This window comes from Sinohyriopsis cumingii, chromosome 18 (assembly GCF_028554795.1).
Source record: "Sinohyriopsis cumingii isolate HCF-2022 chromosome 18, ASM2855479v2, whole genome shotgun sequence".
NCBI classification, from domain to species: Eukaryota; Metazoa; Mollusca; class Bivalvia; order Unionida; family Unionidae; genus Sinohyriopsis; species Sinohyriopsis cumingii.
The window spans coordinates 79,755,097-79,780,236 of record NC_142978.1 but is presented as its reverse complement, the minus strand read 5'-3'; the positions used below and the strand labels follow the sequence as shown (position 1 = coordinate 79,780,236).

General features: G+C 33.1%; 1 protein-coding gene across 1 annotated transcript in view; it reads left to right on the top strand.

Moving 5' to 3' along the window:
• LOC149777142 (uncharacterized) overlaps positions 1 to 24,753 on the top strand; it is a 263,171-nt gene extending 238,418 nt beyond the window's left edge. Inside the window, exons 23-24 of the mRNA XM_089941376.1 lie at positions 8,701 to 8,852; positions 13,863 to 24,753. Of these exons, the coding sequence (XP_089797502.1) occupies positions 8,701 to 8,852; positions 13,863 to 14,013 (303 nt within the window). The 3' untranslated portion in view covers positions 14,014 to 24,753. The remainder of the gene's footprint in view (positions 1 to 8,700; positions 8,853 to 13,862) is intronic.
• Positions 24,754 to 25,140: the final 387 nt, after the last annotated feature.

Here is a 25,140-nt window from a genome sequence, read left to right as displayed (position 1 = left end):
ATTATCTTGTTTTACAAAACTTACAATGTTGTGATTTTGTTAGATGCTGCATGCAAGAAATGGTAAACAATAACTTTATAGTTTTAAAATTCCACACCATGAAGAAAAGAAAACAACGGAAGAATTTCTCAAATCTATGGAAACCCTCAGAACTTCCTCACGGATAAAGCAAGACTAATGTTAAGATTTTACTACCAAATTTTAAATCATGATACTTGTATGTTCACTGGAATACATATTTATTATTGCAAACATTAAGATAGAGATTCACAGTTTGGCTACAAGATATATAATCATGACAGTCAAATTTGTAATAGATTTGAATCAGGATGTCCTTCATCCATAAGGATGAATGCTTGAGAAATATTGAATTATGAAACTTTTTAAACATTTGATAAATTTACATAGCTCACTGTCCAGTCTTTCCAGAGTAATAATAATTTTTTATGTTTATTTATATTGCATTATTTGTTCTGTCTCTCTTCCCAAGAAAGTGATTACACAGAAAAGCAGGGGAGAAAGTACCTTGTTTATAAATAATAACTGAACAAATTATTAAAAAATTCATCAGATTGTCAGAGGTTGAAGATCAGAGACTATATTTATGAAAAATGCTGTAACTCCCTTAATTTCCCACAGTAACTCCCTTAATTACCCAAAACAAAGTAACTCCCTTAATTACCCCAAACATAGATATGCAGCTTAAAATTGATGAAAAGCTTTGGTCAAGTTTGATTGTCATTGTTCAGGTGAGTTATGATCCCTGATTATCAGGCTCACTGACTTCTTTTCTACATATTAAATCCCTTAATTAGATTTCAACCAAATTTGGCAGGATGCTTGATATTGAGGAATTCAAAGGACAGTGTTGCATGACTATTTAGCAGGGCTATAGCCCTTTTTTGTCATACACACCTGCTTTTCTGAACAATCACTCCTTGATTATTGTTCAATTTGAATCAAATTCTGGTATAATTGGATGCTGATGAAGCTTGGGCTGTGTTCAGTTGTCAGCATTCTGTGTCATTTTGTGTCAGTCCCACCCACTTTCATTTCTGCACAATTGCTACCTTAAATTTGGTTGATAGATAAAAGAAGTTGTAAGTTATAACAAAGTAATAAAGACTTTAAATTATATATGTAGCACATTGAAAATTTCCTATGTGTTGACCCACTAGATTGAACAAATTGGTGCTCATACACTACAGGTCAAAATTAGATTACATACTGATGCACGCCTTGTTGGCATTTGGATTGGTCAGCAGTCAGCTGCAATCTATTTTGTAACAGATGTTGATGGCACACTGACAGAATAGGTTATTTAGTGCCAAGGCATTTTTAGTAAAGTTTCTGCCCATTAGGGCACACCACAGTAGCCAAGGCATTTTTAGTAAAGTTTCTGCCCATTAGAGCACACCACAGTAGCCAAGGCATTTTTAGTAAAGTTTCTGCCCATTAGGGCACACCACAGTAGCCAAGGTATTTTTAGTAAAGTTTCTGCCCATTAGGACACATCACAGTAGCTTAATCAGGCTGATCTGAGGCTAGGATTCAAACCAGCGCCCTTTTGGTCATGAGTCTGGCACAGTATCCACCTGTTCCTGTGCCCCTTTAGGTCAAGTGATAATTACAGTTACGGGTTTCATATGATCTGTATCTTGGGATTTTACATGCATTACCTTTATCTTTCATTTTATATAACTTTTTACAAAGTTTTTAACACCTTTAGTTTATGTGTTTTAGCTTGTAATACTACATCATCACATTTATTTGGAAGGGCTTTTCTTCTTAAAGTTTGTGTACAATTCTTCACTTGTACATTTTTTTGAACTTTTAGTTGGCACCATGTAGTCATGGCTGTTGTGTTGTTATATGTGCCTTTAAACACTACAGGATATTAGATTTGTAAGCACGCTATATCTGAAATGAAACAGATTAGATAAGATTAGATTGTGAACATAGTTAAGACACAATGATTTTTTTTCTCCAGAACTTATATTTATGCCTAAAAGGAGTCATCATGAAAATAAACACATCATTAAACTTGTTAAACAGGACCCCCACCTGAAAAATTAAACTTAAAATATTGTATGTAGGTCAGGTTTGAGGGTGTAAGCCACACCATATTCAAGACAAAGGTTTCCAAAACATATTGGCAATACTTGCTACAGTGTCCAGTCTCATTCTTTGGAACAAAAGCAAATTGTCAATACTTGCGACAGTGTCCAGTCTCATTCTTTGGAATAAAAACAGATACAGAACAGGTTTACTTTAGTTGGTGAATGTCATTTAACTGAAGTCTATATCCTAAAGAAGTTTAAATACCATACAAACTTATCAAATTAAACAGTGAAGAGTTGGAACATGACTCGAAAAACATTTTTGCTGCAGTTGCAAATTGTGAAAGTTCCTGCTACTGGTGTTGAAAGTTGGGGACATTCTTTAAGATTTTGTGAAAATGTTAAAATTGAATATCAAGGATAAAAAAATTCAAAATTTTAGATATTGTTTTCCTGTAAGTTTTGGGCAGTTGCAACATTCACCAAATAAAGTCAATCAGTCTGTTTTGACACCCTCTTTAGATTTTCTACATTCTATGTGGGAACATCTATCCCCCTACTTTTGCTTGTTTTGTGTGATTGTTAGCATCTGCATGCAAGTTAAAATTTCTGCATGCAAATTGTTGTCTTAGTTTGTTGTTTTTCCAGAAATTTTCCTCTTTTATCTTAGCAAGTGGTAAAATGTACATGACATTGATTGTTTTTATAGTGATCTTTATGAAAAGACCTGGTTGGGTCAAATTTTGACACCAGAACTGGCTTAAATTTTGTCATTTTCTTTTATTCCAAGACTTGCTGTTCAAGGAAATTCATTTGAACATGGATAGCTTGAACCTCCAAGGGACCATGAAATTAGATTTAAGAAATGAGTACATTGGTCACTCACTTCAAAGCACCTCAGTATAACATGGTCCCCTATACAACACTGGTATGCTGATGGCTCTCATTATAGTGGTTGATTTATACCTAGTATATGATGATGCTGCCTAAATTATAACATTCCCCACATCATGGCACACTTTTAAAACCCCTAAATTATAACATTCCCCACATCATGGCACACTTTTATAACACTGCTAAATTATAACATTCCCCACATCATGGCACACTTTTATAACACCCCTGTATTGTATCAGAATGAGGGACCACTGTAGTCTGGGTCAGTGAAGCTCAATACAGGGTTAGAAACATTTGCAGAAAACATGGTAGATCAACATGAGACCAAAAAAAAATCTGGTTGTCCAAAGATCAGTTGTTTTTCCATTTTAAAATTCTTTAATGTAATTCCAATTTATAGTAATTTTTATACTCAGTCATTAACATTTTGAATGGAATTTCTTGCAGATTATGTGAAAATAAGTGTCAAAATATATACTTTCATCTGTCATTTCATGTAGAAAACCCATTTCATTGATTTTACATTATGACAAATATACATGTACTTATTGTGAATTAATGCCAGATAATGTGTTTTTTTTCTGTCTGATCTTTATTACTTGAGTCATCTTCCAATCAATTATGAATTGTACTCCCCCTTCAGTCTCCAGAAGTATTTGCCTGTCACAGTTATAACCTGGCTGTGTATTATTTTATCCATCATGCCTTAAAATTTTTCTAAATAAACCTTGCTTCATCCACACATACTGGTACTTTTGTAATTTGGGAAAATATTCTCATTATGTAAAAGGATTTTTTAACAAGTATAAAAGGATTTTAAAAAAGTTACAAAGGATTTTAAAAAAAGTAAAACGTAATGTAAAAATGGATTTTAGAAAAGCTATACTCTACTTACATGACATTTGTATTATTTTAAGATTATTGCCACTGGTTTTCTCCCTTTATTTAACTGTAGTCATAGTAGTGTAGTGGTAGGTATCTTACATGGTTTAAATAGTATACATGTACTGACTTTTTTTACCTGTGTGAGAGTCTACATCACAATCATGCAGCTTCCACTTACATTTGGCTGCTGTCTCCTAAAAATAGCATGGAGTTCAAATTGTACTTGCCATTACTAGCCTTATTTCTCCTAAAAATAACAAAATTGCACAGATGGAGAAAGGTATAGTTTGAAGTTTGTATGGTATGAATGGATAAATAATTCTCTTCTAGACTGTAATTGTGGCAGGTAAATACTTTTGGAGATGGAAGGTGCGGTATGATTCACAGTTGTCTAGAAGTTGACTATAGTCATATTGTTGCACTGTTGAATTTAAGTTGCCTGCACTATTGGGCAGTTAATTTTTCTAGCCCTGTTTCTAGACTAGACACATTCTACTCGATACTGAACAGTACTGATCCAAGGTTTTCAACCAGATTCAACAGTAAAGATACATTTGGATCATTTTTTATGGTTTTAATGATATACTTGCCTTTATATATATATATAACTTCATCTCCTTGAGGACATTCAATTCTCATCATCAGTGAAATAGTTGTCCATATTGATATATTTGTTCTGACAGCAGTTACAGAAAATATTGTCCTTCCCAGTGTAAAATAGATTTATCTGCCACATATGCTTGTTTGCAGATCGAGACCAACTGCAAACTATACAGACAGATTTGGGTCTATGCAGGTTCTTAGGAATAATCAATAGAACAAGAAAGATAGATCCTTATCTGCTGGCACATTATGTGATGGCAGATCAGGGTCTATGATATTTAGCTTTTAATAGAAAATATAAAGTATCACTACATACTGTATATTAGTTATAATTCGAGTCAAAGTGTAAACAACAAAGATCCTGATCTGCCATAGCATAATGCTCCTACAGATCAGGGTCTGTGTTCTTTGTTCTACTGATTACTCCTAACAAACTGCACAGACCCAGGTCTGCTGGCAGATGCAATGGCAAATTTGGGTCTGTACAGTTTGCAGTTTGACTTATAAGCGAGTATATATGGGCCATGTTTATTTTTTTATATCTTGCATGATTTAGTGGTATGAATACTTCTAGTAAGTTTGCTGAATCCATTATTTAAGTCAGTATTTTGCATTAAATGTTTCAACTGATTGATCAACATGTAGTAATTGAACAGGTTCCCATATACGTAGTATTAATGAACAATGTAATTCAATTTTTAATATTCTAAGAAAGTTTGTTAATATATGTGAGGAAGACGTTATTAATAGTTGCATCATTTTATGAATCATTATAATGAAAATCTTACAACTTTAACTTTCTCTCTCCCACCCAGCACATCAGTGCAAGTTGCCATTTTCTTATGGTGAAATAATAATTAGAGATTCTTATTGCCTTTAAAACTTGGGTATCTCGTACACCCAGATTATATCAAGTAGGTCATAATTCTAAACCTTGCAGAATGTCTGTGATTCAATTTAACTGTATTCACTCTGGCTGCCATTGTCTGGAATGGATTAATTTAGTGCAGTCTAAGCTATTTTTGGATAATGGATGCTGTTGTATATCCAAGTTGATAAGTTTTCTTTGTTTAATTGATGCATGATTCTACAGATACTGTTGAAGAAGTATAGGAAAAATTCATCAGAAGAACATGGAGATGAAAATGACACCTTGTCTTGTCTTGTTTGTCTGTTTCCTCCTAAACTAACATACATTATTAAAGGTCCAAGACCTTGTAATGGTGTAAAAATGAGTTGTCAGAGAATGTGAACAACCATGTTTTGGTTCCCATCAACCATGTTTTGGTTCCCATCAACTATGTATTAGTTCCCAGTCAAGTGTTTGGACTGGTAACGGTGCTGTTTTACTTGAGCATTGCAGAATATTACTAATAATTGGGTATTTTAACTTTGGTGACTGATTTACATAAATTTATTTATGTGCATTAATTTTTATTCATATTTTTAAAAATTTTAAATAATTGCAAGTTTAAATTTTACAACTGAACATAATAATCCATCTTGTAAAGGTATAACTTTGTCCACTTCATGTCAAGAAGAAAATTATGCAAATCAAACACATCTCGAAGAAATTTATAAATGTATATTGTAAAATCTTATTACACTGAAAGAAAAATTGAATTCGTGTTTTATTTGCATGTTAAAATTTCTTCCTATACTATTGCATGTGTGAATTATATTCAGATTATTGCTTGCATTATGACATGAATTATTTTTCTTATTTTCAGCTATTTGTATATTTTTGATATGTTTTTGGGATCCTATCATGTCATGCATACACATATATATCAAGAATATCATTTAGACTTTGCGGTATTCAGACTTGCAAGTTGATTTTTCTTAGTATGCTTGATAAATAAAATGAATATTACCTCTTTAAAAAATCACTTGCTCATAAAGTAATTAATATTTTCATGATATTATTACACAATTGCAGACTGTTGTTGTTTTATTTGCATGCTTAATAATTGGATATTCAAATATATCAATGTGTGAAAAATTGAGATTGCCATGATGGCAAGAAAAGTGGTGATACAACCTCTGGAACTCCTTTGTTACTTTCCTTAGGAAATCTATTCTTTCCTTTGATAATATATATTTTGCATGTTTAATTCATTCTTTTCCTTATCTTTTTAGTATGAACAGATCATAAATAAAATGTGCTGACACTATATTTATGAATATATTTTGAAGCACAGAGATGTCACACACCTCCCCCCATATATTTCAAGTATTATATGATTTGAAATAGTTTTCCTGATGAATAATTTGATTATATAAAATTGGCTGAATTTGCCATGACATGATTTTAATATTCAGTGTTTATTGCCTGAATTTGCCATGACATGATTTTAATATTCAGTGTTTATTGGCTGAATTTGCCATGACATGATTTTAATATTCAGTGTTTATTGGCTGAATTTGCCATGACATGATTTTAATATTCAGTGTTTATTGGCTGAATTTGCCATGACATGATTTTAATATTCAGTGTTTATTGGCTGAATTTGCCATGACATGATTTTAATATTCATTGTTTATTGGCTGAATTTGCCATGACATGATTTTAATATTCATTGTTTATTGGCTGAATTTGCCATGACATGATTTTAATATTCATTGTTTATTGGCTGAATTTGCCATGACATGATTTTAATATTCAGTGTTTATTGGCTGAATTTGCCATGACATGATTTTAATATTCAGTGTTTATTGGCTGAATTTGCCATGACATGATTTTAATATTCAGTGTTTATTGGCTGAATTTGCCTTGACATGATTTTAATATTCAGTGTTTATTGGCTGAATTTGCCATGACATGATTTTAATATTCAGTGTTTATTGGCTGAATTTGCCATGACATGATTTTAATATTCAGTGTTTATTGGCTGAATTTGCCATGACATGATTTTAATATTCAGTGTTTATTGGCTGAATTTGCCATGACATGATTTTAATATTCAGTGTTTATTGGCTGAATTTGCCATGACATGATTTTAATATTCAGTGTTTATTGGCTGAATTTGCCATGACATGATTTTAATATTCAGTGTTTATTGGCTGAATTTGCCATGACATGATTTTAATATTCAGTGTTTATTGGCTGAATTTGCCATGACATGATTTTAATATTCAGTGTTTATTGGCTGAATTTGCCATGACATGATTTTAATATTCAGTGTTTATTGCCTGAATTTGCCATGACATGATTTTAATATTCAGTGTTTATTGGCTGAATTTGCCATGACATGATTTTAATATTCAGTGTTTATTGGCTGAATTTGCCATGACATGATTTTAATATTCAGTGTTTATTGGCTGAATTTGCCATGACATGATTTTAATATTCAGTGTTTATTGGCTGAATTTGCCATGACATGATTTTAATATTCAGTGTTTATTGGCTGAATTTGCCATGACATGATTTTAATATTCAGTGTTTATTGGCTGAATTTGCCATGACATGATTTTAATATTCGGTGTTTATTGGCTGAATTTGCCATGACATGATTTTAATATTCAGTGTTTATTGGCTGTTTTCAAAATACTTCATAATTCTAAAACAGAAGAATCAACATTTAAAGGCAAAACACTTAATTTAATCGAATGATCAAACTTTGTTAATTAGTGATATTAACTTGAATCATTCAATCCTGTGGTTTTGAACACAGGAAATAATTGGGCATGGATGAGCTTTGATATGCAATCCAAAATCAAGTTACTTTGGGACTTGTGAGGAAAGCATCTGTTACCAAACTAGACTACAAGCTTTTAAAAGCCACATAATTAATGTTTGAATGCAGAAATAACACCCCAAAAAATGCAAAATACTATTACAGTTAGACTAACATTCATTAAAGTCTGTTCAGTGTTGTAACATCTCTTTATATGTATTAAAAAATTGTAGAGATCCCCAGTGTGTATTGACATAATAGATAAAGTAAATTAAAAATCCAAATATTGACAAAAATATTACAATAATATAACTACTGTGCTTTTTATTTCTAATATTATTAAAGAAAATATTTTAGCATTATAAAAGTTGGCAGATGTAAGCTTTTATTACAGGAAATATGTTCTGTTTGATAAATGGTAAAAGGCATATTGCAAATGATGTTTGTATTCTTGGTAATAGAAAATTAGGGACATGTATTTGACTCCAAAAAAATGGAAAACAGTTAATTCTAATGAAAATGTTTGACTTGTGGTCAAATTGTTCTTCAATGGTCAAATTGTTCTTCATTTTTTACAGAAGGTCAACATTGAGAACTTTTCCACATCCTGGAATGATGGACTGGCTTTCTGTGCTCTGATCCATCATTTCTACCCAGAGGCATTTGACTTCAACAAGCTCGACCCCAAGAACAGGAGGCATAATTTTGAACTGGCCTTTAATACAGCAGAGTAAGTGTTGTTTGCTTCATTTGTCTAATGTATCACTTTGTTGGTGGCAGTTGTGTTTTTGTTGTCAATTTAAGATTAAGGTGCAACATTTTACGGTTCACTGAGAAGAGATAGTTTTCCATAGAGTTGATGTATTGCCATTTCCTCCTGACTCAGAATGAAACATCAACAGATTGCAACTAAAGCTATTACTGGATACAGCCAGACTGAAATCATGTTGTTAGGTTTGTTGTCATACAAAAAAAACAATTTTTTTGACTGACAACCCACCCACCCATGACATAGTTATATTTTGGAAAAACACGATTTTCAGTAATTGTAGGGAGAAACAGAGAGACCTTTCTTCAGACCGTAATGCATACCCATTACATTTATAAACAGTCAAAGGGTTCTGTTTAATGCTTGTAGAAAGCTATCATCTTTGGGGCAGTTTATACAGCTATTTACCATAGGTGTAAAGTCAGTCACAAATAAACAGTCACCATTGCACAGATTGCTTCATTGACTGACAATAGCTAGGGTGAGTACCACTGTGGGAGAGCCCATTAAGTGATTTTCATAGGTTGTTGTTGTTGTTGTTGTAGGGTTTAACGCCACTTTTCAGCACAAGATAGGCCATACATGGCGGCCAGTATTAATGGTGGAGGAAGAACCCGGAAAGAACCACCGACCCACGAGAAGCTACTGGCAAGCTTTCTCACATAAATTTTCATAGGTAAAGTGCATGAAGTGGAATACACCAATTCATTACAAGTTAAATATATCAAAGAGATGCATTTTGTCAAAGTTAGTTGTTTCTTTTCATTTCCTGTGAATGATAATTTGTTGGCCACCTTTATCAAAGATTATTGGCTAGTTCAGCTGCAGAATTTCTTGAAGTCAGATTTCACTCCATTAAAATGCAGTCGTGATTCAGGGAAGGATGGACCATTGGTGAAGTGAGTGAAGACCAGAAAAAATAAATTTTAGAACTTCTAGTTGATAGAGTTTGTATGTAGCATAGCAGCCAGGAGAAGCATTTTACTCTTTGTACATACTCAAACAACATATCAAAGTTATTCAATCAAGGATGTAAGACATCCACCAGGATAGTAACACAAGCCATGTTTGTGACTGTACAAATGCTGAATTCAATTCCACAATACTCACTTAACCCTTTACCTCATAGAGCATAGTGACAAAGTGCAGCACGCTATAAACAGAACACCTGTTACCTAGTCGACAGCATACGCATAGGCCTGCCTGTAAACTGTTAAGCAGTGTAGTGTATGTTACGTTTAACAGCAGTTTTAACCATTTTACATTTTTGGTACACATCTATTATATGTGGAAAAATTTAAGAGTAAAGTCCGATTGTTATACCTGTGTAATTATTTTTCACGGAAGAATTTTTTATGTGCTTTAAATTTGAGAGAGAACTCATTCACCATCATGTCAGTGAGGCCGCATGACCAACCGTAGCTGCCATTTCCCATACTAGAAATTTAACATGTTTTTCATCTGCGTCTACATCACTAAGTCATCTGAATTTGATAATCAATAAAAACTAATTGCTGCCTACACAAATATCAGAGCATTTACCTAAGTTATTGAATCTTTCATAGTTGTGATTCTAATTGTGAAAACTTCGTAAGTACTGAATGAAATCCTGCCTGTGAACTGTTAAGCAATGTAGTGTATGTTACATTTAACAGCAATTTTAACTATTTTACATTTTTGGTACACATATTTTATATGTGGAAAAATTTAAGAGTAAAGTCTGATTGTTATAGCTGTGTAATTATTTTTCACGGAAGAATTTTTTTATGTGCTTTAAAATCGAGAGAGAACTCATTCACCGTCATGTCAGTGAGGCCGCGTGACCAACCGTAGCTGCCATTTCCGATACTCAAAATTTACAAGGTTTTCGTCTGTGTCAACATCACTAAGTCATCTGAATTTGATAATTTATAAAAACTAATTGCTGCCTACATCAATATCAGAGCCTTTACCTAAGTTATTGAATCTTTCATGGTTGTGATTCTAATGGTGAAAACTTCGTATGTACTGAATGAACTCCGCGACCACCATTTTGTAGAGTGGAGATAACAACCCAGTTACTTTAAATAGGAGATATCGACCAGTGCATAAATAGAGACCACGTGATCTGATGTAATTGTCATTTGCAGAAATGAATGTAGTATCTAATAGGGGGTTTTCCCCAAAGGTGGTGCTATGAAAACCAGCTGAAAATGGCTGATGTTTACAGGAGGCATCAAAAAGCGCTTCAATGCGAATCTTGTAGAGGCGTCAAAAGGCGCTTCCATGCAAATGGAGTAGAGGCGTCGAAAGACGCTTGCATGAGGTAAAGGGTTATGAGTCCAACTGCAAACTGCACAGACCTAGATTTGCAGCACAGGCATATCTGGGTCTGTGCAGCTTGTAAGGAGTAATCAGTAGAACAAGGGACATTGACCCTGATCTGCAGGTACATTATGCAATGCAGATCAGGATCTTTGTTGTTTGCCATTTTACTGGACTTATAAGTGAATAATATATTGATTATCTGTGAGTAAATATGGTAACTACCATATTCAACATTATGTGCTTGACACTACCTCAGGGGAATGCAGTAACACAATGCTTCATTGGGATAATATACAAAAGACAAGTTCAATTCCAGAGTATCTAACTTGTTTAAACTAGTCTGGCTATTGCATGTTTGACACTTTCTTAAAATATTACAGATGCAGAAAGATAATTTTCTATGCAGAGACAAATTCAATGAGATCTTTAAGGAAGTTTGATAAAAATTAACATGTAGTCTCTGATGAGTACAAATATACCTCAAATGACACTTTAATTGCCTTCAAAACCTACAATGAACTTTGACAGCAGCAATGACTGCATCTCCTTAAGACAATTCCACTGTACACTGGATTTTAAAGACAAAACTTGGTGTATTTTTTTATTTAATGTGGTTGTTGTTACATGAGTACTGATAATATACAATAATGCCAAGCCTACCAAATTTTTGGGTTTGAAAGTATACCCAGACATGAAAGAAAACACTTTATTTTCTTGTATTAAATTTAAATTTAAATTTCCAGTCATTTTCTTTGGGCATATTTTAGTAGATAACTTATTCTTACATTGTATGACTTTGTTATTTGGGGCTGTACACAAAGATTTCCCTTTCGACCTCAAAAAATACTTTTTGAACCTGACAAAAAACCTAATTCTAGGAGGAGAGATGCATCTAGAGAGCCCAAATCATGCAAAATTTGTATGACTCCACACGACTAGAGAGCACAGATCATGCAAAATTTGTACAACTTCACAAGACTAGAGAGCACAAATCATGCAATTTGTTTTGCAAATTCACATTATTGAAGAGCCCAAATCATGCAAAATTTGTACAACTTTCACACGACTAGAGAGCACAAATCATGCAAAATTTGTATGACTTCACATGACGAGAGCACAGATCATGCAAAATTTGTACAACTTCACACGTCTAGAGAGCACAAATCATGCAAAAATTTTACAACTTCACACAACTAGATAGCACAAATGATTGACAGAGTTTATGTTAATACGTAAAACATTTTACTTTGAGGCAGAGTTATCCAACAGAAAATTCCTATGAGTTGTGGAAAATTGCACGTAACTTCAATAACGAACAGTTTCCCAACTTGGTCAAGCTGGATAAGCAAGCTATACATATGCCCCTTGGGTCTAAAATGTTGCACCCCACCCCACCCCAATACTTGGAGGTTGGAAGGTATGGCACAAATACCTCTCTTGGCACCTCTAAAAAAAAACAATACTGGGAGATTGGCAGATATGTCACCCCCAATACTGGGAGGTTGGCAGGTAATGTTAGCTTTCATTTTGTCAATTCATGAAGCATTGCTTAAAATATAAACTCAACACTATGTCCACTGACTACGTATAACTCATTACAGATAGAATATAGCTAATCAGAAGTATTTTAAAGGTTAAGTCTATAATTGGTCATGTATAGCATGGATAATTCTCTATTGTAATGGAGAAATCACCATTTATCAATGGTTCACTTCCATAATTCAGTGTGCCAACTCAGTAATCAGGCTTTTGTACCATTGCAGTACAGCTCTTCTTCTTTATAACATGGTTTATGAAAGTTCAAACCTTCAGTAGGGTTATGTTGGAATGATGGCAGAGAAGAATAAAAGAAAATTCAGTGATTGTAGAGGTAGGAGATAAAACAAATTAGATGTTTAATTTTAGTTTATGAAATGAAATTTATTTTTCCACTAAATAACATTTGAGCATTTATTTTTGTCAAATAATATGATGAAAGGAAATAAAGATATAATACTAACCATTATGTTGTATTCTTTAAGTGTATATTAGCGTACATTTGATAAACCAGTTATGTTTCATGATTTAGTTTTGGTCACAGAGTCCAAAGCAGTACTACATTTTTATGTTGTAATAAATAGCATTATGGTGAGGAGAGATGTATATTTTGTACCTATGTTTTGTCTGATCTGATAATAATATGGCTACTTTCATACCATCAGAATACATGTAAATAGATTGGAGGAGAAACAGTCCAATTTACGTAACCTAAGGTTTGGTTTGATTTTCTTTGGCCTAACACTATTTTTGGTTCATGATGGGCCAATATATTAAGTGGAAGAAGGCCCCAGGAAGAACCACTGACCCATGGCAAGCTTTCTCACATACCCATATTTATGCCAGTCTGGTGAGATGTCATTGATCTGTACAAGCAAACACCTTAGACCACTCAGCCACCCCTACCTAACTTGTATAAAACCCTACAAGTATAATCTATATTAGTAGTGCTACTTCACAGTCAGGGGCCCAGACTTATAGATTCGTCCAAAGTGGCAGTGGACTTATTATCAAAGATATCGTTGGTAAATTGTTGCTAAAATTTGAAATAATGGTTGTGCACTAATCATCAAGCATGGGCTTAGGACAGGATAAATAAAGATTGTTTTTTAATGTTTCTCTTTTCAGGAAATTTGCAGATATTGCCCCACTTCTGGATGTAGAAGACATGGTGCGGATGAAGAAACCAGACTGGAAGTGTGTCTTCACATACGTACAGAGCTTCTATAGGAAGTTACAGAGCCATGAAAACAACAAGGTCAAGAACATTGAGCAGTGAGAGGGGAAATAATCACAAGAACCATTTTCAGATAAAATGCTGCATGTGCTTTGTGTGGCTGTAATTAACTCTATGATGAAACAGGAAAAAAAATTCTTCTTGCTTCTAATAGTGCCATCTTTGTTTGTCAGTTTTTGAAAGTTGGACAGATGGTATGTCTACTGTATATACTTACATATACTAGTACATAGACTCATTTCATAATGTATTGGCAGATTTGGGTTTATGCATCTTGATTAGTCATTACAACAAACAATATAGACACTAATCTGTCAGTATATTATGCAGTGGTGACAGTGTTTGCAGTTGTCTCGGACTTTATGTACAGGTATATATGGTAACATCCAGGTTTTATATATACCATATGTTCTCGCTTATAAGACAAGTCCAGCTGCACAGACACAGATCTGCCATTGCATAATGCTCCAGCAGATCTGGGTCTGCGCAGTTTGTAAGGCGTAATCAGAAGAACAAACAACATAGACACTGATATGCATGCGTAATTTGGTATGGCAGATCAGGATCTTTGTTTTTTGCAGTTTGACTTGACTTATAAGTGAGTATATACGGGTAGTACACTAAATTAAAAAATGCTATAAATTTCTCATCGTCATTTCAGGTATTTATGAGTATTCATGGCTTGTGATATAAATGTAAATCACAGTATTGTACTGGTATTCAAATTTAATGAATATTTTTTGTCAGCATTCATACATTTTTAGTTAATTACCAGTGTCCAAAAAAAGAAAAAGAAAAGAAATCTGATAGTAAAGGTTTGTTAATAGAGAAGTGTTAAACATGGCGTGGGGATATAATGTGCGGTGCATCGTGCTATAAGTAGGTCAAATGAAGCATGGCTTCATTATTTAGACTTAAGTTGGCTTATCAAACAACAAGTTTCAGGAATCACTGCCAACAGTATCTTTAGACGAGATAATGAGCGAAACATTAATTAGTCAAATATCTCATTTAATATGCCACAACAGGTCTGTTTTCTTGGGTAGCAAGAACAGGTCATTTGGTAGACTCTCTGACTACAAGTTAAATACCTGCTCACATTGGCTGCCTCAGTTTGTCCTTGGGGAAAAGCACATAGCTCCCATATTTTCAACATGATCTAGCCAGTAATGTATTGAAGGTATAAATAAACAGCAACTAATCGATCATTTTCTGACTTGTTTTCTTTGATATATCAAGGATACCATTGTATGTTACGAAATGTTGGTACTTACATCTTACCCTCATTACAGATTTCTGTGGAACAATGTATTTGCTTCTCATTGGATGTTTTCATCACATAATTTTTCAATGGCAATACAAGTTTGATGAAATTGGTATCCTAGCTAAAATTGCTGAAATTTTTTGCTCAGAAGTTTTTGGAATTTACAGTAGTTTAAGCTCCTGTGTTCATTGAAATAAATGTTTATACAAGTTGTGCATTTTATAATCAGTCAGAAATATGACTGAAGCTAAGTTTTCTCACTTTCATGAAAAAGTTCAATGTAATTTATTCTTCAGTATTATATCATTTAACAAAAAAAGCAGTAGATTTTGTATAATGAGAGAAATATAGATTATTCTTTATTTTTTAAAGACAAATAGTTCATTCCAAAATATTGAATTTTTATTTGTAAAATTGATTCTAATACATGTTAAAACCTCTTTAATTTTTACCTGGACTAATGATCTTTTCCAATACTGTGATTATTTCTTATGCAACTTCCATACCTTGCCATGAATGTTTCATACTTGCACACCTTTGCTAGTAACTCGAGAAACACTTTTCAGCTTTTATAAAAATATTGATGTAAAGTGAATGATGTGCCAATTAAGTGTTTTTACCTATATTATGTATATATTATGTTAGATACGTCTGCAGTGTACTTAATAAATACTTGGAACTGTTGTTGTAACTGAGATATACCTGTCTTCCATAAAAAAGCATGAAAATATACCTGCTTTGTCAAAGAAAAACCTAATTTTTAATTAAGCAATTTTATTCAATGATAAAGTATTGATTTTTAGTTCCTAAAAGTAACATAATTTGACATGTGCTGCTGTTACAGTATTGTCAAAATTTCAAACAGGAACAAAATATTTTATAAAATTGTTTTCGAGCATTTTAATAAACTATTACATACCATATATACTCTCTTATAAGACAAGTCTATCTGCAAACTGCACAGACCCAGATCTGCTGGCACATAATGCACCGGCAGATCAGGGTCTCGATAGTTTGTAAGGAGTAATCAGTAGAAGAAATATCATAGATCCTGATCTGCAGGTGCATTATGCTATGGCACATTGGAATCTTTGTTGTTTGCAGTTGGACTTGACTTGTAAGTGAGTACATATGGTAAGTGATATATTGTACGATTGGGAGTACAGATATTCCAATCTCTTGTATAGATACTTAGCTGTGGACAGATTAACCTCAGTGCATAGTGCAATAATAAATAATACATTTTTTATTTAGCCACACCATAGTCTGTTTGAAAAGTCTAAAACTTTTAGTGGATTTGCATTTGTTTGAAAGGTTTGCAATCAGAGTGAAATGTGCTTATGGCATGATAAAAAAAGATACAAAATGGTGACTCAGAGAGACCAGGGTGTTTGAATTTCATTAAATAGCTTATAGATGAAGATATTTTGCTCTGTAAATGAATTCTTACATGACTTTCCCCACCTACCTGGACTTTGAATATGTATGTATACAGCTAGTTTTTTCTTTCTTTCACTTTCTGATTTTGCCATATGGTGCTCACTTTGAGCTAGGGATAGCCTGGGTTTGCTCCTGTGGTGGGGCACTCATTATGACATTTTGTCTAAACAGCTTCAGTGACTTGGTGATTTACTTGCTGGACATGCAATCATTGAGTTGAATTTTTAAGTCCTGCCACCTAAGTTTGCTGTCATGGTGTGTCTATGGGCAAGATGCTTTATTTCCATTGCCTCAACACCAAATACTATATATACTTGCTTATAAGATGATTCCAACTGCATATCAGACCCAGATCTGCCATCACATAATGCACTGGCAGATCTGGGCCTGTGCAGTTTGTTAGGAGTAATCAGTAGAACAAACGGCATAGGCCCTGATCTCATGGCATATTATGCTATGGCAGATCAGGTTCTTTGTTCTTTGTAGTTTGACTCGACTTATAAGTGAGTATATGCTGTTAAATACAGATGTGCTGGTGAATACCAAGCAATCGGTCAAACCGTCCTTTCATACTTTCCTTATTGATGATGCAGAGGACGTTGAGTGTTGTGCATATAGATGGTACCTGGAATGTTTATTTGTAGCTGAATATTAAAAATATATTTAAAATAATATATTTATGCATGTTTGAAGTAGATTATAATGAGACGTGTGAAGTAGATTATAATGCGATATAGCGTACTCAGAGTTGTTCAAAATATTGATGGCAGTAAGGCATAGATTTTGGCTACTAACCCAGTTGTGTTCATTTTTCATTTATTTGGTTTTACATTGTCAGGAAATTAGTTTTGTAATATTTATGAAAACATCTATCTTCATTTGTTTTCATGTTAGAATTTCATCTATATATTAAAACAAAGTTATCCAGTTACTCTTAGAAGTTATTGTAAATAACCTGTTGTGTATATAATTGCTACAAGTCGAGTCCATTTGCAAACTGCATAGACCCAGATATACTGTCGTATAATGCACCAGAAGATATGGGTCTATGCAGTTTGTTAGGAGCGATAAATAGAACAAGCAACATAGACCCTGATCTACTGGTGCATAATGGGTAGATTCAATATTCCTATGTAAATGTTATATTGTTTTTCAATACAGTTTGCTTACCGCCGGATCCTTTGGTCAAAGTAAAAGGGGTTAACTTTTCATATAGAAGTTATTCTTGATATTATAATTGACAAAGGTGCTTTGTAGTTGTATATAATTGTAAGTTACCTAGGACATGCAAAGCCTGATTAGGTATTAACTGATGTATACCATGTTCCCCACTGCATACAGCTGTAACACAGATCTTCCATTTTATATCGTCACACTAGAGCAGGCCCCTTATTTTCAAACCTTTTCAAGCATGAAGCCTGAAGTTAAAATCATAAAAGTCGTTTACTCAAAACACTTCTTTGTAATTTAAATTTTGGACACTAGTGGCAGAGACAATTTTGCATGCTAGTAGAGGAACAAATGTGGAGAAGTTCCTGAAATTTATATGATTTTAATTACTGTCGATTTCAAAATGACATTGCGAATGGTGACTGGTGGTGCATTCAGAAATGTATTGATGCAAATGGCTTAAGTAATGGACAGAGTTCTATTTAAATGAGATGTAGTAATTTTAACCTGTTCTTTTTCCCATTAGTGCATACAGTATACATTTAATTTGTCCGCAAATGGTCAAGGCCTTCACTGTGTGCATACATTATACATTTTATTTGTCCTCAAATGGTCAAGGCCCTCATTATGTGCATACAGTATACATTTAATTTGTCCTCAAATGGTCAAGGCCCTCATTATGTGCATACAGTATACATTTAATTTGTCCTCAAATGGTCAAGGCCCTCATTATGTGCATACAGTATACATTTAATTTGTCCTCAAATGGTCAAGGCCCTCATTATGTGCATACAGTATACATTGAATTTGTCCTCAAATGGTCAAGGCCCTCATTATGTGCATACAGTATACATTGAATTTGTCCTCAAATGGTCAAGGCCCTCATTATGTGCATACAGTATACATTGAATTTGTCCTCAAATGGTCAAGGCCCTCATTATGTGCATACAGTATACATTTAATTTGTCCTCAAATGGTCAAGGCCCTCATTATGTGCAAACTGCCACTGTGTTGTCAAATGCTTTTTCTTGCATGGGTGCAGACTTTGACCTCCCTGCCGATTTTCAGTTAGTACCCATTTCATTAATTTATCTTGAACAGTTTCTTTAGTTTTATAGATTTTTTTTACTCTTCCAGAACCTTATTTATTACTTCAGAAAAATCATCACAAATTACAACACAAATGGCGGTAGCACATGATTTTTCAAGGGAGGGTTACCATTCTTAGCAAGTGCTGAGAATTTACGTCTTGAAAGAGATTACCTTTAGAGAGGTAACAGAATGCATAATTTCTGCATTGATAGGGAAAAATCAGTATAAAATTATTCAAACCTATGCAATAAGAGCTCACTGTTTCTATTTTTAAGGGCCATTTGCAGAAATATGTTTTTTGATGCAGTTGCCATTCACTTTGAAAACAACCATAATAATAATTCTAACTGAAGTTGCAGAATGTCAGAATTTCTGGACTTGGGCCTGAGCATGGGTTCATGCTCAGAAGGTTTAAAGAATATGTGGCCAGGGTTGTTGTGTTCAAGCTTAAAGAATATGTGGCCAGGGTTGTTGTGTTCAAGCTTACAGCATTGACCCTTATGCATAGACTCAACTTGTGAGTGTACATTGTACCCATCTGAAAACAAAAATGGATTCTTTCAGTAACCAAAATCATAATAGTTTTGCAGATTTTAGTACATGTATTGATAATATTTGTCAGCATTGAATGCATTTTTTAAAATAAGTCTTTTCATATTTTTGTTCAGAACCTGGTATGTGAATATTTGATTTTAAATAATTTATTACTTTTATAACATCTTTACATTGCATTGTTGTTAGAGTCTCAGGCACGGCCAAAATGGGTATGTGAGAAAGCTTTCCTGTTGGTCAGTGTTTCTTCCTGGGGCTTTCTCAGGTTCTTCCTCTACCAAATATACCCACTGCCCTATATAGCCTATAATGTGCTGAAAAATGATGTTAAACCCATAACAACAACATTGCATTGTTGCTATATACATTTACTGTATATGCTCATTTAGAAGTCAAATCCAGCTGCAAATAACAGAGACCTGGATCTGTTGTCACATAATGTGCTATCATATGAGGATCTGTGTTGTTTGTTTGTTTTAATAATTAATCCTAACTGCATAGACTCAGATCTGCTGATGCAGTATGTGATGATAGAACTGGCTCACTGCTGTTTGCATTAGGATGTGACTTGTACATGATTATATACGGTATGTAAATACTTTAATTTTTAGCATATTTACCCATGCATAGCGCACACTTAACTGTAAACAGCATAAACATGGATCTGTTGAAAATTATGCAATGACAGATCTGTATCGATACCAATTATAGTGTGTTGTTAGCTGGTAGATACACCAGTTGCATGACTTGATGTTGTAAATAGGTTTGTGCCAGTTTTATGTTGTTTTGTTGTTTTCTTTAAATAGACTTGGCATTGTGAAGATACTCAATAGCTGTTATTGTCCTAATTCACTCAGTACTAGCAGTGTTAGTCCTCAGTATCAGTCATTGTCCTCATTTACTCAGCACTAGCAGTGTCAGTCCTCAATATCAGTCATTGTCCTCATTCACTCAGCACTAGCAGTGTTAGTCCTCAATATCATTGTCCTCGTTTACTCAACACTAGCAGTGTCAGTCCTTATCCATTGATTATTTGTCTGGACAGATTATAATTCTTTGTAAAAATTGGAAAAATTTGTACATTCCTTGGGGATGCTATGAATTTCCTGTTCTCTAGTAAAGTCTTAAATACTTTGAGTCACTGAGACACTATATTGATTTATATGATTTTGGATGCAAACAGATGCTGTTCAATATATATATACATATAAATATATATATATATATATATATATATATATATATATATATATATATATATATATATATATATATATATATATATATATACATACATTGAAGGTACTCCATGTGACATATTTTACTAATATTTCCCATCAAGAGCCCTTTTTCTGTCATCCATGTCACTATGCATATGTTGATTGTATTAAACTTTATAATACATGAATGTAATGTCTTCCATATTATAATCAGTTTTTATAACAAATTTATTTTATATACAGTTGAGTAATGATCAGAAATTATTAGCAATATTTGTAGAGAGAAATTTTTATATGAATATGAAAGTAGTGCAAAGCAATGTCCTGATTTTGATCCCGTTTTATTTAACATGTATATTTTAATGATGTTTATTTCAAGATATGTAAAGCCAAATGTATATAGTTAGTTTTTCTTGTACACTTAGCGATAGAAATTCCCAGTTGGATTTTACCAAGCAATATCATTATAAAACACTTGCCATATACGATGAAATTTCCCCATTTTATTTTTGTGATTTATCCATTTGAGTCATAAATACATAAATTTTACTTGATAAAAATTAAGGGAGTAAAGCAACATGTCACCAAGTGTCAAAAATTGGGTAAATGAAACACTTGGCAAACATGTTTTTTTTCGATACAAGTATATCAAAATACATTTCTCCAGGATTTAGGTAAAGGTAATTTAAGCATTTAAACCAACGAAAATTGTATAGATGTTTTTATTATTTTAATTTTTAGAAGTATTTTTACATGCATTTTAGTGCATAAAAGCTAAATAAATGTGATTATTCTCTTTCAAGATGCTTTAATCTAAAAATGTATGAAAAGGGTACAGTACATAGCTATCCTTGCTTTTTTAAAAGACAGCTGAATTTGAATGCTGAAAAATTACAAAATGTTTGACAGCAAGTTTCTGTGAACATTAATAACTGCCAATTCCATTTACTTCAGATTATTAATGAATTGCTTGAAAAAATTGTTTGTCATCAGTAGTCTACATTATTCGTATATAAAAATACATACTATCTAAAGGATGCATTATACTGAGGGTGGTTTACAGTGAGGGAACACTGTACTTAGTAATCAAGACTCATAGTCACATGCAATTCATTTTATGTATGCAAATATGTTTCATGGTGCAAAAAGTTTACTGTATTTACTCATTTGTAAATCAAGTTTGACTGCAAACTGCACAGACCCAAACCTACCCTCAGATAATATGCTTGTAGTTCTAGGTCTATGAAGGTTATTTTGGGAGTAATAAGTAGAACAATCAACATAGCTTCTGATCTGCCAGCACAATATGTGACGATAGATCAAAGTCTATATTTTTTGTATCTGGACTAGTCTTATCAGCAAGTATATACAGTATATATGAATTAGACTATACTCCGTTTATTTTGTGAGAAATGGTTTTTGATTGGATATTGTGTTACATACTACATGATTCTTCATATTGTGGGGTAACGACATCACAGACTTTTAGGTGATGTCATGACATTAAGTTCTTGGCATCGTGCAGTTAAAATGGCATTTGTACAGTTCTATAACAAATTAAAATTGCAATTTCTTCTTGAAATCAAGTAATAAAACGATTTCAGAATTTTTTTGGTAATGAAAAGGTACATTTTTATGAATTATTATATTGACCTTCATGATGTGTTGATCAGTATGAGGTTTATTTTTCGATAAAATTTCATATTTACTTCCAGAGTTTATAATATATGACAGTTTACCAACATAATTAAATGTAGAAAAGGTAAAATGCATTTTAAATATTCCATGTGACTTTCATAGTTTTATAGTAACAAACCTGAAATTTACAGAAAAATATAAAATTGTACCTTGAACATTTTTATTTTTACCAGTGCCTTACTTAGCTACATATGAAATAAGTTGATTGCTTAAAAATGACTTGACTGTAAAATGGGGGAAGGGGGAAATGTACTGTTTACACAAATGAAATATTCTACAGCACATTGTATAAATGAAAATAGCATTTGCTTGCCTTTCTCTTGAATGTTCATTTTCACCTGTATTGCAAAAAGTTTTATAAATTCATCAGTCTTGTGGTGGGTGCTGTAGTAAGAAGTTAAAGTTTCATGAAAATAAAGGTATATATACCCATATTTGATGACAATCCATGCAATGGTCAGTACTGATTTTGTAATTAGCATTGTCAGCATTAGTCAGTATTAATTTTATAATTATTAATTAGTATTAATTAAGATATACCTCCTGGTTATTCTATTATCTCTTCTTTTCTTTTACTGTACCAAAAAGAATTCTGCATGTTCGTTAACTTTATGTACACTTAGCTTTATTTTTGTCACAATTCTTTGCAGTTTGCCCTCTAAAATAAAAGATTATTTCATTAGCAAAATAAGATTATTTCATTAGAAAAATAACTGGTATTAAACAAATTTCTTCTACAGCACAAAGTGTCTGAATTCAGAATTTTATTATGGTTTTTAAGTTTGTGCTTTAGATTTTTTTATGTCATACATTACTGTCTGTGGTATTTGAGGTCTTTCTTACGGGAGAATACCTATTCCACATTTATTGTGGGAAGGTATTAGCAATATATTTTTTCTCCACAGTAGAAAAATTGTAATAGTAGTGGCCTTAAATGAAAGTAATCAGGCAATTTTTAGATGCTTGAACCTTTGCTATTAACTCGGTCTCAGAGAAAAAGACACCTTTCAATAAAGAACATTAAGATATGGTGTACAAATAATTATCTTCCAGCATAATTAAAATACAGTTTCTTATCATTTCTGTTTTGATCATTTATGTAAACACATCGTGTCTGTTGTCAGAAGTTAGAACCAACTGCAAACTGTATGATCTGCCCTAGCATAATGTGCCAGCAAGTCAAGATCTTTGCGGACTGAGAGGTTTAAACAATAGAACAAACACCATAGACCCATATCAACTGGTGCATTGTACAATGGCAGATCAGGGACTATGTTGTTTGCAGTTAGTTGGACTTGACTTCTATCTGGTGCATTAAAGTGTTAGTGATGACCAAAGTAAAGCTATGATACCTCCACACATCTGATAGCACTGTGTTTGATGGGTCACCCAACTCTTGTTAATCCATCCTTAATCAATTACATACATCCCTTTCAGCATGTAACAAATGCCTATAAATTGAATTGTGTTCTCCAGCATGATTAAATGGAAGAGTCAAAAGCATACATGCAGTTGGGTATGGCTTTTAAAGTATTTCTCTGGTGACAAGCTCTGAGGACCATGCTTGGTAAATTTAATAAAATGTAGAGATGGGCTTGTGTGCAAAAACTTTTTTGTTGAGTCCATTGATGTGGTGAGTGACAGCATAGCAGTCATTTTTCTGCCGCCAGAAGTGTCATTAACAGTTTGTTCACATTTTCAAATAAAATTTTAATTTTCATTTTTCCTCAACCCCTTCATTGATTCTCATTATACATGGCATGAATCATTAGGAAGCAATTGCAATTCATTCTACAACATGCTCACTTGCCTCGGTTTACTTTGGTAGAGAATTCACTTTATGATTTTGGTTAAAAATGTTTCTTTGGCCTATTTTTTGTAATTTTCTTGGTGTATTATTTTAGATATATTTGGGATGAATCATTATGAAATTAAGGCCATTGGTTTTGCAACTCATGTTCTAACCTTTTTATATCTTCAGGTCAACCATTGAATTGTAGTTGGACATGTCAACCAGATACTTTCATAACTTGTTTAAAAATACTTATGAAAGTTTCCTGTATATCTGGAATGCAGGAAGTCATTACACTTGTCCACATGTTAATAATTACTTGAGGTTTAGACTTAATAAGTTAGCATTTGGATACTAGATACAATGTAACATAAATCAATTGTACTGGGTATTGCAATGTCAAATCTAATTATCTCAATAGCCTCCCAACCCCACCCCATGTACAAATACCCACAATTATACATTTGTTGGAAAGTACTTTTGTGTACAATATTTATGTAACTTTAACATAGGAACAGTTCTTCAGAAAAAGAAAATAAATTGTATGAGTTTTATTTCTGTGTCCTTTTCTGTGCACATTTCAGATATAATGGTGTGAAAATCTCAGTATCTGTTTGTGCAGATACAATAAGAAAATAATTATTTACTCTAAATAAAGGTCAGTCATACATGGCTCAGTAATCAGAATTAATTTTGAGATATAATCCACAGGACAATGCTGTATATTCACATAACAATGAACAGTATGATGGTGATGGCAAAGTAGTGCTTTCTGGGCAGCATTCAGTGAAAATGGTGCTATGCCATATTTGTGACGAAGACAGTATGGCTATACCGTATACACTGTCCGCTTCAATGACTCCTCAGTATGGTGGACAATACTTTCCTCAGGTGGCTTTTGCACTGAGCTTCTATATGTCCACCAAAATGCAGACTGCATT